The sequence below is a fragment of the Ciconia boyciana genome, chromosome 1 (genome assembly GCF_034638445.1).
Source record: "Ciconia boyciana chromosome 1, ASM3463844v1, whole genome shotgun sequence".
NCBI classification, from domain to species: Eukaryota; Metazoa; Chordata; class Aves; order Ciconiiformes; family Ciconiidae; genus Ciconia; species Ciconia boyciana.
In genome coordinates this window covers 33,198,329-33,212,946 of record NC_132934.1, presented here as the reverse complement: position 1 = coordinate 33,212,946, position 14,618 = coordinate 33,198,329, and the positions used below count along the sequence as shown (strand labels likewise).

General features: G+C 39.9%; 1 protein-coding gene across 3 annotated transcripts in view; it reads right to left on the bottom strand.

Annotated features, from left to right (window-relative positions):
- The window catches only part of PDZRN4 (PDZ domain containing ring finger 4), a 252,745-nt gene that overhangs the window by 105,562 nt on the left and 132,565 nt on the right, over positions 1 to 14,618 (bottom strand). The window contains exon 1 of one of the 3 annotated variants that reach the window (XM_072875375.1): positions 3,112 to 3,180. The exons of the other annotated variants lie outside the window; for them this stretch is intronic. Coding sequence (XP_072731476.1) covers positions 3,112 to 3,180 — 69 coding nt within the window. Of the gene's footprint in view, positions 1 to 3,111; positions 3,181 to 14,618 lie in introns of those variants that run through there. 3 annotated transcript variants of the gene reach the window in all.

Genomic DNA, 14,618 nt, shown 5'->3' with positions numbered 1-14,618 from the left:
GTGCCCATGAAGTAGCATGTAGGGCCATAAATTTCATATTGAGACATCTTCCATTTCTGCACTGGTAGGCATATGGAGAAGAGGACTTGAGGGGGTGCTACACCTGATGCCTTCTCACAGTGAAGTCAAGAAGTAAAGCTGAGCCATCCTCATGTCCTGAGGACAAGTGAAGAGGCACTCAGAAGCACAAGGGTCCTTCACCAATGCGTAGTGTATCTCAAAAGCTTTCATTCTTAAAACACGACTATTTGACTTTTTGTTTTAATTCCAATCCGCACGTGCAAGACACAGTTATCAAAATAAAAGTCTCTGTCACGCAAGCAAATGCTGTTTTTGGAGGGGGCCTCCATGGTCTCTGAACTGCTATCTCAGTGAAAGGCAAACGAGCCTGGAGGAAGGGGGTGGGGGGAAGAGCGAGGAATTATACAAATTCTAACGATGTCTTCATTTCCCAGCAGCTCTACAACAAAAAGCTCTCCGGTGCTGAATCTGACCTCACTACAAACAGTAGCAGAAAACATGCCTCACTGAGCACTTGCGTGGTTTTCCTCTGCAAACATGCTTTCTTTTGTTTACTGTATTTTTAAGTACATGAGTGCACAGACCACCCACAGTATCAGGTAGCCTAGCACGGGAAAGGTGAGAGATGAGGCTATGATTGCTTCCTTATATGAATATAAATTAATCTATCTGATCCACATGTGCTAGTGAGCCACAGCTCATCCTCAGTCAGTTCATGTCCCTGACAGGCTAACTTGTCCCAAGCTCTCCAGAAATCATGCAGATGAAAGAGCCAAGGCTGTGGTATAGGAATTACAGGACTGGAGAGTTAAAAAGGGATTTTCAAATCAAGTAGTAATGCCTGCCTTGACTTAATTTAATTTAACATATTCTACGACTGCTTCCCCCCCATAGCAGCAAATCAGTATTGTACACAGAAGCAGTTATGGTGCGAGATACTACCTGATCTCTACTGTAGCACCTGGCTAAAAATATGCTCAGTATCCTTTGGGCTCTGACCTGCATACACTGAAACAAAGATAGGGATGAGTTTACAGATGAACAGAGGATCTGGCAGCGAGCACACGAAGTCATTTCTCTGCTCTCCTTCTGCACCTTATCAGTGACATTTCCCTAACAGCACAAGATGCAGCACCAGGCTCACTGCATTTCAAGTCCCCAAGGAAACTCACTCAGATCCTCCCAGGGATTACACTCTATCTGGCAAGCACCAGAGTAAAAAGTGAAAGCATTAGTTCATTTTGGACCTTGGTTGTTCACATCCACAGACACTCCAACTCAACAGCAGAGAAGATAACAGATAAAGGGAAGAATTTCTCTAGAATCTCTTAGAAACCCCACCTTTGGGTTTGCTGATCATTTCAATAGCATTTATTACTATGCAACATTACTGCAAGGAATATTTTGAAAATGCATTCTCTCTAAACCAGGCACAGCCTCTTTTTTCCCTACACACATGCAGCCCTTTAAGAAATGTCTAATCCCCTTCATAGCACAGCCTGCATTTTTTATTCCCTGGCACAGAAAAGCAAACACCGACCTACTCCACTCTCTCCATTTTACACTTTCAGATCAGTTTGGCAATCCAGAGCTGGGGAGGGGGAAAGGGAGGAGAGGGAGATGCGCTGCTATGCTTTTCCCTGTGCTATTGCTGTAAGAAAACATGATGATGGGATTACGACTAACTACTGAACTAAAGGGAAGTGTTCTACCTAGAAACTGTCTCCACCAGGCAAAGCAACGGGCATGTTACCTGCAAATGGACACTCTTTTAGGATTGAATACGCCTGCTGGTTCTGTGGTGAAAAATGATGCAGAGGTATTGCCCTCAGTAGTAATTAACAATGTTAATCTTCTTCTTCCTCTCTATGGTGATAAAAAGAGTCATTTTTATATTTAATTAATGCAGAGGATCATTTTGGAAACTGGCTAATGAGGTTCTGATCACATTACCATGAAAATGTGCATTAACACTGCAACTGAGGAGGCTGCTTCATGTATAGAGAATCCACTTTGTAATTTGCCCACTGTGAAATGAATCACGTCAGGAGGAACTCGGAGGGAACCAGTCGGCAATGGGCACTCAGCTGCTGCTCTGCCAATAGACCACCAACACTGTAAGCTGCTTTTTCTCTTCTGCACTGCCTGTCAGCAGCAGCACAGTCCAAAACTGCAAGCGTTCAGCCTCCGTCAACGGCAATGTGTCAAAGCCAGGACGAATTATAGAGAGGGAGAGAACAGATGCTGAGAGGCACTAAACTTTAGTATGTGAGGGTCTGCTGTGCCAAGAGGAAAAAACAAACAAAAAGCTGCAAATCAAATACTGATTCAATAGGATCCGAGCAAAAATTATGGGCTATTATGGTAAGTGCTTGTTTCGTCTTTTCTCATCTTATTCTGAAGGAGCTGGAAACACGTTAGCAGCACGCTGCTACACTGCTACTCACAGTGCTACGATGCTGAAAGACACACCAAAATATCTAGATGGGATTAAGATCTTTGTCTAGTAGTAACCAGAAATAACACACACAAAATGAATGAACAAGCAGCACACCTCACCCGTGGAAACCCTGTTGTACTCAGTACCTGTTTAAAGGTGACAAGCATGTTTCAGAATCATTTTGATTTTAATTAATTAATCTGAAAATTTAACATACTTCTTGGCCAGCACAGACATGCCATAAAAACTTTGTTCCTTAACTCAGAAATGCCTGAGATCACAGACCTAACGCTTTCAGATGCAGCAGTGCAACTTATCTGAAATCAGTCTTATTACCAAAGCCAAGGGCTCCCTTAAAACACCACCGATACAGTTCAGTGAGACTGCTGCTATATGACTGACATCTTGGCAGAAGATGCACAAAAATGTTAAAAGAATCCCACAGGAAGTCATCTGAAGGGGGAGTGGCAAACGAGCAGAAAACAACAGGCACCCAAAATACTAATAATTACCACCCCCCCCCCCCCAACTTAGCTAGCAATTTTGCAAAGAAAAAAAAAGGCAAAGCAAAACAAAAGCATCTCTACTTACTCTCTGTAAAGAACACACATTTTTACTCTGGAGATGCTGGTAATATCCTCTGCACTCACCTGTGAAACTTCATAGAGCAGTTTGTAGTGCTCCTCTCTCTTCTGAAAAGTGCACAGATTGCAGCCCATCCTAATAAGCAACACAAGAGCAAAGCCTCTAATTTCCCCAGCACTGAAAGGCAAATGCACTGACAGGGAATCACCCTCCAGACTTGACTACTGTTTTTCATCAGTCACTCCAGCCCCGAAACACAGGCACACCACTGTTAGCTGGAAGCACAAGGCAGGGCAGTGTGTAGCAGCACGCTCTTCTTCCCTTTCCCTAACTATCTTACACTCACGTATACACACACAGAGTTTCGACTCAGTTCATGGCAACACTCCCCCTGTCTCTGCATCAGTGCACATGACTACACAGATTCTCACTCATGAATATTAATAGTCTCTCATTGATTATTTATGACAGAACGTGTTAGCGGGGAGGGGTGTCATAGCTGCTGCTGATGACAGATGAATATTCACTAATTAAGAAGCAAATGTACTGTGGTTAAACAAAATTCACTTGTGTCAATACCATCTCTGTTTATTAAGGTTAGAGGGACTAAGCTTCACATATTTCACCCACACTCGCCTTAATTTTTACAGTAATTGTGAGACTAATTCATGAATAGGGGTGGAAAGGCACAAGTCAAGTCTTATGTTAGGTCTCCACCTTGTGCAACAGGGATCACGGAATATATTTAAAATATTTGTAAGCATTTTAAGAGAGCGCTTGTGAAACCTGAGCTGATGTTGCTAAAAATTTAAAGCAAAGAAGGAAGGAGAGAAAATTAACCCAGATGGCTATACTGCTAGCTTCACCTTTGACACTGCCAAATTTAGCCAAAAATTCCAGTGTACTCATAAAAAGGCATGAGTCTATAACAACTTGTCATAGATATCCAGTATATGTGGAAATGCAGGTGTGCCTGATCTGGTGCTTTTTACATATATACACACATTGTACTGTTTATTAAATAATCTCACATTCAAGTCTCTTCTGGCATGTAAAACAGATTAATAGTAATTATAGCCCCAATTTCCAAGAAACTCAACAGATATACCCTCTTGGACTCCTAGATATCAAAGCTTTTATTATACGTGCCATTATATCTAATTTTACCATTTGTAAATTAGATTTTAATGGCTCCACAATTCTCAATGTGTGTATAAAGGCAAGGATGCTTTTAAAATTAAACCCACATGTTAAACGTTAAGGCCAATGGAAATCGCACTTAATTCCAGCCTGACATTAATTCCTATATTGTGTATCATGTAATCCATTGGTAGTTACGCAAGATAAAAAGCTCAAGCCATGACAAACCAAGACAGAAAATAAAAAAGTTGCTTTTGTTTTATCACTCCTTTCTCAGCAACTCTGCTAATCAAGACCTATGTCCTTGTTTCAAAGCATCTTTAATCTGGAGGGGATAGCAGGTGGGATCCAAAGCAGAAATAATTACTTGGAAACCAATGAAACCAGTTAGTTAAGATTGACACTGGACCCTAAAGAGTTGTAATTACTAAGCACTGATGTACAGCTACTATTTTTTTTTTGGGTGCAGTTTCCTAAAAGTGCTTTGTCAAACATTTAAAATCGATAACAGGAAATGATTCTAATGAGCACTAATTGTTAACAAATTGGCTTTGCATCTAGCTGCACCTCAAACACCACCAACACCGGTAGCAAGCAGATCAACAATCATGTGCTGCTTATCAGTCCTGCCCCTTGGGAAGTAATAATCCGATTTTCTGGGCCTTAATTTTACCTAACAGCCGGGATGAAAGCCAAGCAGAGAAACCTAGAGGAAAAACTGGACCATTACTGTGAACTCTGCATATTAGTAAAGTTTGCTAGAACCTCTATGTAAATTACAGATATTTTGAGACTAAATATTAATTAAATTTAATCTCCTTTAATAAATGAGCAGAGTCAGGAGGAATCAAATAATGACCATTAACAGAGCAAGCTCTTCTCGTATCAGCTTCCAGCACTGTTCTGAAACATAACATTAAGATTTATTTTTATTTGGTGGAAGAACCCGAGCAGGCAGGTTTGGTTCTGAACTTTCCCAAAGTCCGAGGGTTTCAAAGCCGAACTGCGCAGGTGGGTTCATCATCGTTAGGAAGAATCAGCCTCTGTTCTCCTCCTCCACATTCCCATGAAATGCTGTTCATGCTGAGAGGGTTAAACCCATGAAGCAAACATCAGCTCAATCTTTGAAGGGTTCTACATTGTGAGGTGCAGAAGGATTCTCAGATGTGTAAATTTCAAACTTAAGAAAGTCAGATCAATGAACTAGACAACAGTTGTGCAAGGACAACCATGCCATCTTTCGATGAAAGAGTTCTCTCCTTCCACTGACACAACTCCTTCCTCTGACATATACACAGTCTGAAAGCTAAACTACATTCATAAAAGGAGCCATGATTTACTCTGGTGTATTTTTGATAGTCCCTTAAAATTAGTTCTTTAGGGGGAAAGGGGAAAAAAAAGATATATTACAACAGGAATCCAGTTCTATCGGTGCAAGAAACAAACAAACAACAAAAAAAACCCCCAACCCCAACAGATAAAATAAGCAATTGAAAACTATAGTTAATCTTTCAGTAGTTTCCCCTGACAGTCTCTTTTTTCATCGCTCTTCCTCTGGTTCTTTTGTTTCCTTCTCTGAAGCCGACGTAGGCTTCTCCATTCATTTATCAAGTGCCTGCCCTCTGCCCATACAGAGAGTAAAAGTGTTCTGTCTTCTGCTTCTGCGGCCACTAATGGGCACAGTCTCCAGGGCTAAATAGATTTATTTGAGAAGGAAAAGTGTACTTGCAGGTTCTTGAGCTCCATCTAAATATGCTGCTTTGATTTTATATGTGGTCAAAATACCAAACTTTGTGCAGGACAGAATGACATTCAAGGCAAAACTTCATTGAACTAATGACTAAAATGAAATATATGATGTGCTTTGGTCAAGTTGAATTTGATGTTGGGGAGAAAGCAATCTCTTTCTTTCCTTCCTTCTCTCCCTCCTCTTAATCCCCCTCCAACATCAAATTTGTAGCTAAAGGGACCAAAAAGGTACTAAAACATAATCAAGTAATTCTTATTCTACATGTAATTCAAAGATATTTGAATAATTCAATGCTTTTCTTGATTGTGGAGTTCTCCATGTTCATCACCTACAATTTAATGTTACCATAAAGACTAAAATCATAATTTATAGTCAAACCAGGAATGCAATAATGCAAAGGGATGAAGTTTAATTTCAAGAGAGTTACAGCAAAATTTCTGTTAACATTTTCAAACAAGGTGCCCTTGTTTAGGTCCCCTAATTCATTTTAAGCATCTAGGAGATGACTTACACATTTGGTATATAGTTTCCTCATTGAGGTATAGAAATGTCTAATTATAAGCACCCATGCTTGAAAGTTTATCATTGCAAAAAATTCAAGGTAATAACACTGCAAATTAGAGGCCACTCACTCCTTTATATCTTCTTTATCACACAGCTAAAATACATATAATAAAATATAACACTCATTTTAAGTGAGGATAGTGAAGTTGTTGGACCAAACTCAGTGGTGAAACCCAGTAAGGCAAATGTGGAATTCCAAGTTTCCCTTGCATACCCTTGAATTCACACTCTTCTCCTGAATTTACCAACCCCACTGCAATTACTCTATAAATTTTGAAGAATTCCCAGAAATTTAGGTCACAGAATAGATGGCAATGCAATTTATAGTCTTAGGGCTGCATACCTGCAAAACAAAAATATCATTAAAAAAAAAAAGGGAGTTGGAGAAACCCTTTGCCTATCCCCACTGTCCTAAACAAAGGCTTGAACTCATAAGGCTTGACCTCAGTCTGGCCACATCTTTTAGTTCATCATGATAATTACTGTTTTTCATAAAGCCTCAGCTACTGGAATCAGGTGATTGTATGCATCAGTCAGTTTGCATATTAGAAAAACAAGGAATTTTCCAGCCCTATGATTGCAGATAAAAACTTAAAAACCTTCAGTAAATGTAACCCAAAGACTCAGAATTTGCATACAAGCTAACTATCTTGAACTCTAAAATAACATAATGTATATTACCCAGTAGGCTAAACGAAGGTGCAAACCATGGAAGTACAGAGTCACTGAAATGGGCTTAGGCTCAAATAAAATGGATTTTTGCAAATACAAAAAACTGTAAAATTTAACCACACTCCTTACAAAAGATACATGAAAATCTAACTCAAGGTAAAAATGCACTATACGTTTTCCACAGATATCAGAACACACTTACAAAATGCATGATTAAAAAATCTAAGAATGTGTGTCTACAATGAAATGCAATATTCACAGGAACATTAATTTATGTCCATAGGAAAGACACTTGTTTAAACTCATATCCTTTAGCGCAGCCACCGAGACTTCACGCACTGCTCAAAGTCACAGCAAGAATAAGAGTGGTAGGAGAAAAGGCAGGACATGGAATTCCCATGTTCTGTATTTCCCAGGAGGATTGTAATTTACCTGAAGACTATCCAGGTCTACCTGACTGTAAATCAAATGGGCTCCATAAGTGGAATCTTCCATTAGGCTCAAATGCCTCCTGGAAGGTACAGAGCACATACAACATCATATAACACAAGTCCAATCTATTGATTTCTTTTTTTCCATCAATGGTTAAATTGACACAGATCTATGGGATTCCTGGTCCAAAATGTAAATACATGACTAGAGAGAAATGGAAAGCAAGCACTTGACGAACCTTCTCTGCCACGGTTGCTTACAACACAAGAGCTACTTGTCCCTTTTGTTCTACACAGGGAAAAAAAAAATCAAATGAACCCTTGTTTATCTACCACTCCCATGTGAATGAGCTGGCTAGCTTTCTTTGGGAAAAGTACCATTCCTTTACCAGGTCTAGTGGCCAAACATCAGACTGCTCAGATACCTTTTTTTCTCTTTTCTTTCTCAAAGTTTCATCCAGGATATTCTTTTCTGAGGTTTATACTCTGAGTGGCTTCCTTATAATTTCTTAAACTGCTGCCATAATCAATTACAGAAGTGTTGCAGAACACCAAACGATGCCTATACTGAACTTTAAGGCTTTAGGAATACATAAGGACATCAAGTGGATGGTGTCAGTTAGACGGAGAAAATTCAATGCTGGCCCTAAGAGTCTTCTCTAAACTAAGGACTTTGTTAACAAATTCTAAAAGAAACTGGACTTTCTCTTTACTTTCTCTACCTCATCAGTTAATTATAAGGAAACTATCTGGCACACCTTTACTTTTTGTTAACCATGTGAACATGTGAAACCAGACTGATAGCTCTTTACTGCACTAGAGAGTTTCAACACTATGGAGTGTACAGAGTAGAATTACTCATAAATAAGCTTGAAAGGATTTAACGGAAATGACAAAATTTTATTCAGGATAGCCAAACCTAAAATGGCTGAACAGAGCTGTGGAAAAAAACTGTGATTATAGATAAACTGGGATATGAAGTCCCATATCAATAAACAATAAAAATTATTGGTTTTATTGTGCATTAAAAATTATTGTGCATTAAATAATGCACTTAGGGAACACTGCTAAAATATCCACAGTTGTGGTCTCTAAAGTAGTTATTTCTACTCAGAAAATAGATCTGGAGTTGTGGATAGTTTCCTTGAACTACAGGTTCAATGCTTAACCACAGTAAGAAGTCAAGCAGAATGTGAGGAATTTTAGGAAAAGACTGACGATGGAGCAGAAACTACCATCATGAAACTGCACAAACCCCAGCAATACCCACATTTGAATACAGCCAGTAGTCCTGCTCTTTCCATCTCTAAATCATTTAATGGAAATAGAAGAGCTATGGAGAAGAGATGAGAAACACAGATGTGTAATAGTTCACTTTCCCTGCATCTTTCATCTTAATCTATATTTTTTTCCCTCGTACGGAAGCCATTCCTTCTCATATTACACAATGAAATAATCAGACAATACTTTTAAAGCAACAAAAGGAAGTCTGGATTTTTTTTTCCAAGTAATTTGACTGTGGAACTCATTACCAAAACTCACTGGAAGCAAAAAGTAGAAAAGGGTTCAAAAAGGTATTAGACAACTTTACGACAGATAACTGTCAGTAGTCATCTGCCCGCTCAGGAAGCCTGTAATTCACTGACTCCTGGGAGCTACGAGAGAGAGTACAGCAGCGAGATTTCTCCATGCATCCACTTGCTGATAGCTTGCCTGTGTGTTTATTGTTGGCCTCTTCAGAAATCTAATATTGGCAATATGATCCCTTACTAATTCAATTCTAAAGCTCCAAATTTACCAGTTCTTGCACAAAAAGCTAGAATATGTACTAAACTGAAAGTTCCTTAGCTAACGTTAGCTGGCAATACACCATATAGTCCAACTGCATTACAAGGCTTTATTGATGACCGCATAATGACTTTGGACTTCAAACATGTTTATAAAAGTACATTTTATTATTGTTCTTACTGGTTTCAAAGCTTTTCAAGCTACATCTGTTAAAAAAAATAAAATAAAATCAGAATTTTTCACCACACCTGAAGATTAAATCTGAGCTTTTTTTTTTTTACATCTGTGTGGGAAAGAAAGACCATCTAGAACTGAGATATTACACATCAAGTTCAGGCCCAGACCAAACAAAGGCAAATATCAATGAAATGCCTCAATGAGAATCTGAGCTCATGGTACAAAACTCTAATTCAAATGCTGAGGCAGCAGGGGCTGGTTCAAAGGATGAGAGCAGCAGTGAGGACTCCTTGGCTCTGTTCTTTCCTCTGATACCTGCATCACTAGGAAAGCTCTTCCTTTTTACATTCCTATAAAATAAGTCTTGCAAGAGCATTAATTCAATGAACCATTTAAGACTTCTCAGAGCTTTTCAAAGAATGTATTGTGGAAGGCTGTTACACCCATCCAAGTTCTTCTGCTGAGGCCACCCTCGCAGTCTCCAGCACTCAGAGGTAATTAAAATGTCTTGTGTGGTTTCTTAATTAAAAGTTTTAAGTGGTACTCATAGTGTGCTAATCAGTATAAAAGTACAAAAGAAAAAATTGCTCATGACTTGAGAAAGTCCCTTGCTGAAAATGACAATCATAGCCATTTGAGGAATCAGAAAAACTAAACAAGAGATACACTTAGGCCAGGGTGATGGCTGAACATGTCTTCATCCCAGAGTGGCTAAAATATACTAGCTAGAGGTAGATTGCACTATTTCCTTTTTAGTTGCCTTCCAGTGTAAGTACCATTAGTTGAATACATCTACAAGAGTAGTTTTGGCACATCCAAGTATTTCAAAAGTGAGGTAAAGACGCTGAGAAGAGTAGCCTGTCATGAATAATGCCCTACCATTATAGAGACATATTTACAATACAGACACTTCAGTCTTCACTTTCAAAGCTCATACAATTGACAATCTGGAAGAACTGTTCAGGCATATATGCAATATAAAAGATTATTCTGTCTTGCCCCATATAAATGGCCTATTGTGCCCTAGAAAAACATGCCGGGATTAGGGAAGTTTTCATGGCCTTGAATGGATTTTCATGGCATTGAAGCTCAAAAGGAGACTTGTACCGAATCGGGCCATAAAAGCAGCTGCTTTCCTCCTTTGCCAAAGCATAAAGATGTTGTAATATAACTGTCAGAAGTCCATGTTACTATAGTAAAAAATAATTTTTCAATATAGAAGTGATGTAAGTCTTTAAAAGGGTAGTGAGGCAGAGGGGAGTCTGTTGTTTTTGTGTAACTACTCATTGCTTCATCACCCTAAAATTAATATTAGGTGGTATATTTGATTGAATCTCAAATCTGGCTCCCAACACACACCTAATAGAATGATGGATGCAGGAACAGCACCATGCAATGCTGCAGGAGGAACCATCCACACCACTCCAGTGTTTGACAGCTGGCTAGTTTGATTTAAAATTACAATTTGAACTGAAATCAACTCTGTTTGTTGACAGTCATTAACTGACTACCATAAAAGCACCATTAATTCTGTTGTAGTCAGCAAATGCTTTGTAATGATCTAAAACTAATGCGGCTCCCCCTCCTATAAAATCCCCACAGCGTCAAAGGTTTACTTTGTACACTGTTTGGGCTTTCTAAAGCTTAAAATCACTGCCAGTGCACCTGCTTTCTAGAAGATCATTAGGTAAAAATCCCAACGAAGCCCAATCAACCTGGCTTTAGTTACCTTACCGTCTGCTCTAGAAGAAAATTAACGTTATTAGATGTGTCTTTCTCTGAAAATTGCTGGTGTTTGGTTACCGTGCCAGCTGTCTGGGAGGTGTGTGGGTCTGCTGGACGCTGACCTGTCTGGCTGCCTGGGCAGAGACCGGTCTCGGCTGGGACCCTGTGCCAGCTGCTCCACCAGTGTCGGGGTGCCCCGAGCCCCCCTGGAGCACCTGACCTCCGCCTTGCCAACATGGCCCCCCAAACCCCAGCTCCCTGCAATGCTCACCCAGGCCATCGTAAAACAGCAACACCAAGTCTGAACTCAGGTATAAGGAGTTAGGAAGAAAAATGATAGAAAGAGCGAAAACACTCCTGCAGAGCCACACGGATGGAGACAAATGAAATCCGATTAACGATGCCTCTTTTTCTTCTATTTTGATGTCCTGTGGAAAAGAAATTAGCATAGCAAATCCTGCCTTATCTCTGAACGAAATTTCAGATCCTTAGTCTGAAATCTGCTCTTTCCTCTAGGAACAAAAAGTCAAACCCCAGAGCTTGTCAGCTTCAGAGGGGAGATTTGTCACACGCCAGCGGTTTCTGGGGGTGGGTGCCTGCCCGGCCCTTGCTGCCCGACCACGGGGACACCTCTGCTGCACAGCCTCTGCGCGGCTGCTGCGTCCTCCAGGCTCCACTGCAGCGTTGCTGCAGCATGCCAGGACTTCTGGTTTGTCTGAGCCCTCTGGACAGGGGCATTAAAAACACTTTTTGAATATAGTTTCCTAAAACAGACAAAGGACAATATACAGTAGAGGAAAAGCATTCAAGCACGTTCCAGTCAAAGAATGGTGCCAATTAAAGTGAAGTGCTTAACTAGTATTTGGCACAGAAACCGCCAGAAACCCTACAAACACCAAAATCACTTAAAAGAAACCCTCAGGTGGGAAGCAGGAATTTGTAGCGGCATGGGTCTCATTCACTTTACCAAAAGTGAAGCAGTTAAAAACCCCAGTGTGTTCTGAAGATGAACCCCTTAGCACCCTTCTTCACTGCTAAGTACTGACAGATGAAATAGTAGCAATACCAGTGCAATTCATCTGTGATGAAAATCCTGCCCAATTAAACTTTCACACAGTGAAAACACTATCTCCCTGAAGTTTTGCATTTTGGATTTCAAAATATGCTCCTCTTGAAATACACGCCCAAACTCCCTTGTGTATTTTGGTTGTCAATATAAGTCATAAATAAAGATAAAGCAGAGTCTAGAACAGAGAAATACGATGAGAAATGAAACAGAAACCTCCTGCTCAAAGAATCTCTGCTTTGTAATTCTCCACTGATGTTCTCTCCAGTCCTAGGGCTGGGAAAAGGGAAGTCTTCTTACATCTATCTGAATGTATTTACTTACTAGGCAATGTCCACCCTGCTTTGTCCAATAGTGCAGTGAGTGCCCTTGGTACCCTTACCAAAAGCAAATGATGCTATTTCTTAAAAATAATAACAAAACAGAATTATATCCTTGCAGGATAGATATTTTAGGAGATTTTTTTTTGAGCTCTTTATCTCAAAAAGTTGAAGGTCACTTGCACAACCTTTGCCGGCAAGCCAGATCATGTATTTATATTTGTAAGAGTTTAAAGACGCTCACACACAGACACACACCTTCCCTGCGCACCTGCACCTACCCATCTACTTGCTCACTCAGACCAAAGCACTCTGCTGTAATACCAAAATGGATAAACCTAATCCCATATGCTCCGGAGACAATTTCAGTACTACCGAATCATTTAACCTCAAAAGGAAAACAACAGGCTTCGGGCCAGGTAGGCATCTCCTGTGGCTAAATCTGTCCATGTTTCTACTTGTCCATAAGAAGTCAGCCCCCATGTTTTCAACTCGTTGTCTTCAGAGAGGAGAGAAAGATGCTCTCATTTACCACAGGGGAGGAAGTGACATCTGTGAAAAATGAATTTACTTATCAGGCTTCAAACTACAGGCGGTATGTATGCAAGCGTGTACACTGGAGGGAAAAGCAGCACATTTCCAAAACTCACTTGTTTCATTTGTACAGAATTACACTTCTCACCTTATAAAACAGAACAATCTTTTAACAGAAGGGGAAATATTTAACCTTCTCAAAGTCAATGCTTATTCTCTTCTCTGTGATTGCTCCTGTAGAGATATGAAACAAATCACATGGGGGGGGGGGGAAGAAAAAAATCAAGGCAAATAACGGATTGGGGGTGGTGGTGTTTTTTCTGCAAGACCTTCAAATTTAGTCTGAATCTCTTTCATTTCTATTCAGTTCTTGTGCAGGACACTAGGATTATATGTATCAACTTAATTCAGTGATAAGAAAATCCTTACTATAAATCCTACCATGCGGGACAAATCTGTCAAGATCTTGATTATCAAAACAAGTGAACAGACAGTAAAATGTGACATACGTAGCATACACTTTACATGATAAATTAGCCCTCGCACAACTGACAGACATACTGTAAGGGGATGTTAAGGTTGCTATGGCAAACAATGCCTTTCCTCCCCCAGCTCCTGAATCACAAGTTTTCTGAGAGAGTCATTGACTTCTAGCAAAAGACAACAAATTTTCTATGGTTAAACACTACCTGCATGTAACAAGACATATTTCTCTGTCCCACTGTGGTTTTCTTCAAAAGTTACGGCCTTCAAGAGTGACCTCACCATGTCACTAGAGTGACTAGCCAGAAGCTGTAAGGTTGTCCTCTTCCCCTTCAGCAGACACGTTAGGGATTTACTGTAATGCTTCAGGGATCCAAATAGTGATGGTCAAATAAATTAGGAAATGTACTTTATCATACAGTGAGCAACAACATTGTCAGCTCAGGGAAAACAAGAGAGAGTCCTGTCTCAAGCTACAAATATGAACTAAAAATTCAGGTATTTTAGCTACCCAAAAGTTTGGATGCTATGCATCCCTCAGAACTGGGTTATCATGTAAGAACAGTTTTTTTAAGAAACATTCCCACTTTTGGTTGGAATAAAAATTGTGGGGAAAAAACACATGATTTTGGCATACTTCTCATCCAAAATGGTGTTTGGAACTGCTCAGGCAGAAAATCAGTGATACATTAAAAGAAACAGAGCAAGCCCCAGTGAGAATTTAGTAAAGCATCCTTAACTATTTTCGTCAACAAGCCATAAGCATGCACCCAAGACCTCTCCTGCACAAAGACCAAAACACTAGAGAGAGTTGAAGATGTGGGTACATTCCTGAGACAAGGTATTCAGAACTTAAATAAGGATAGGCTCATCCTTGCTGCAAAAAATCACACAAGTCTTATACAGTAATCATGACAACTTC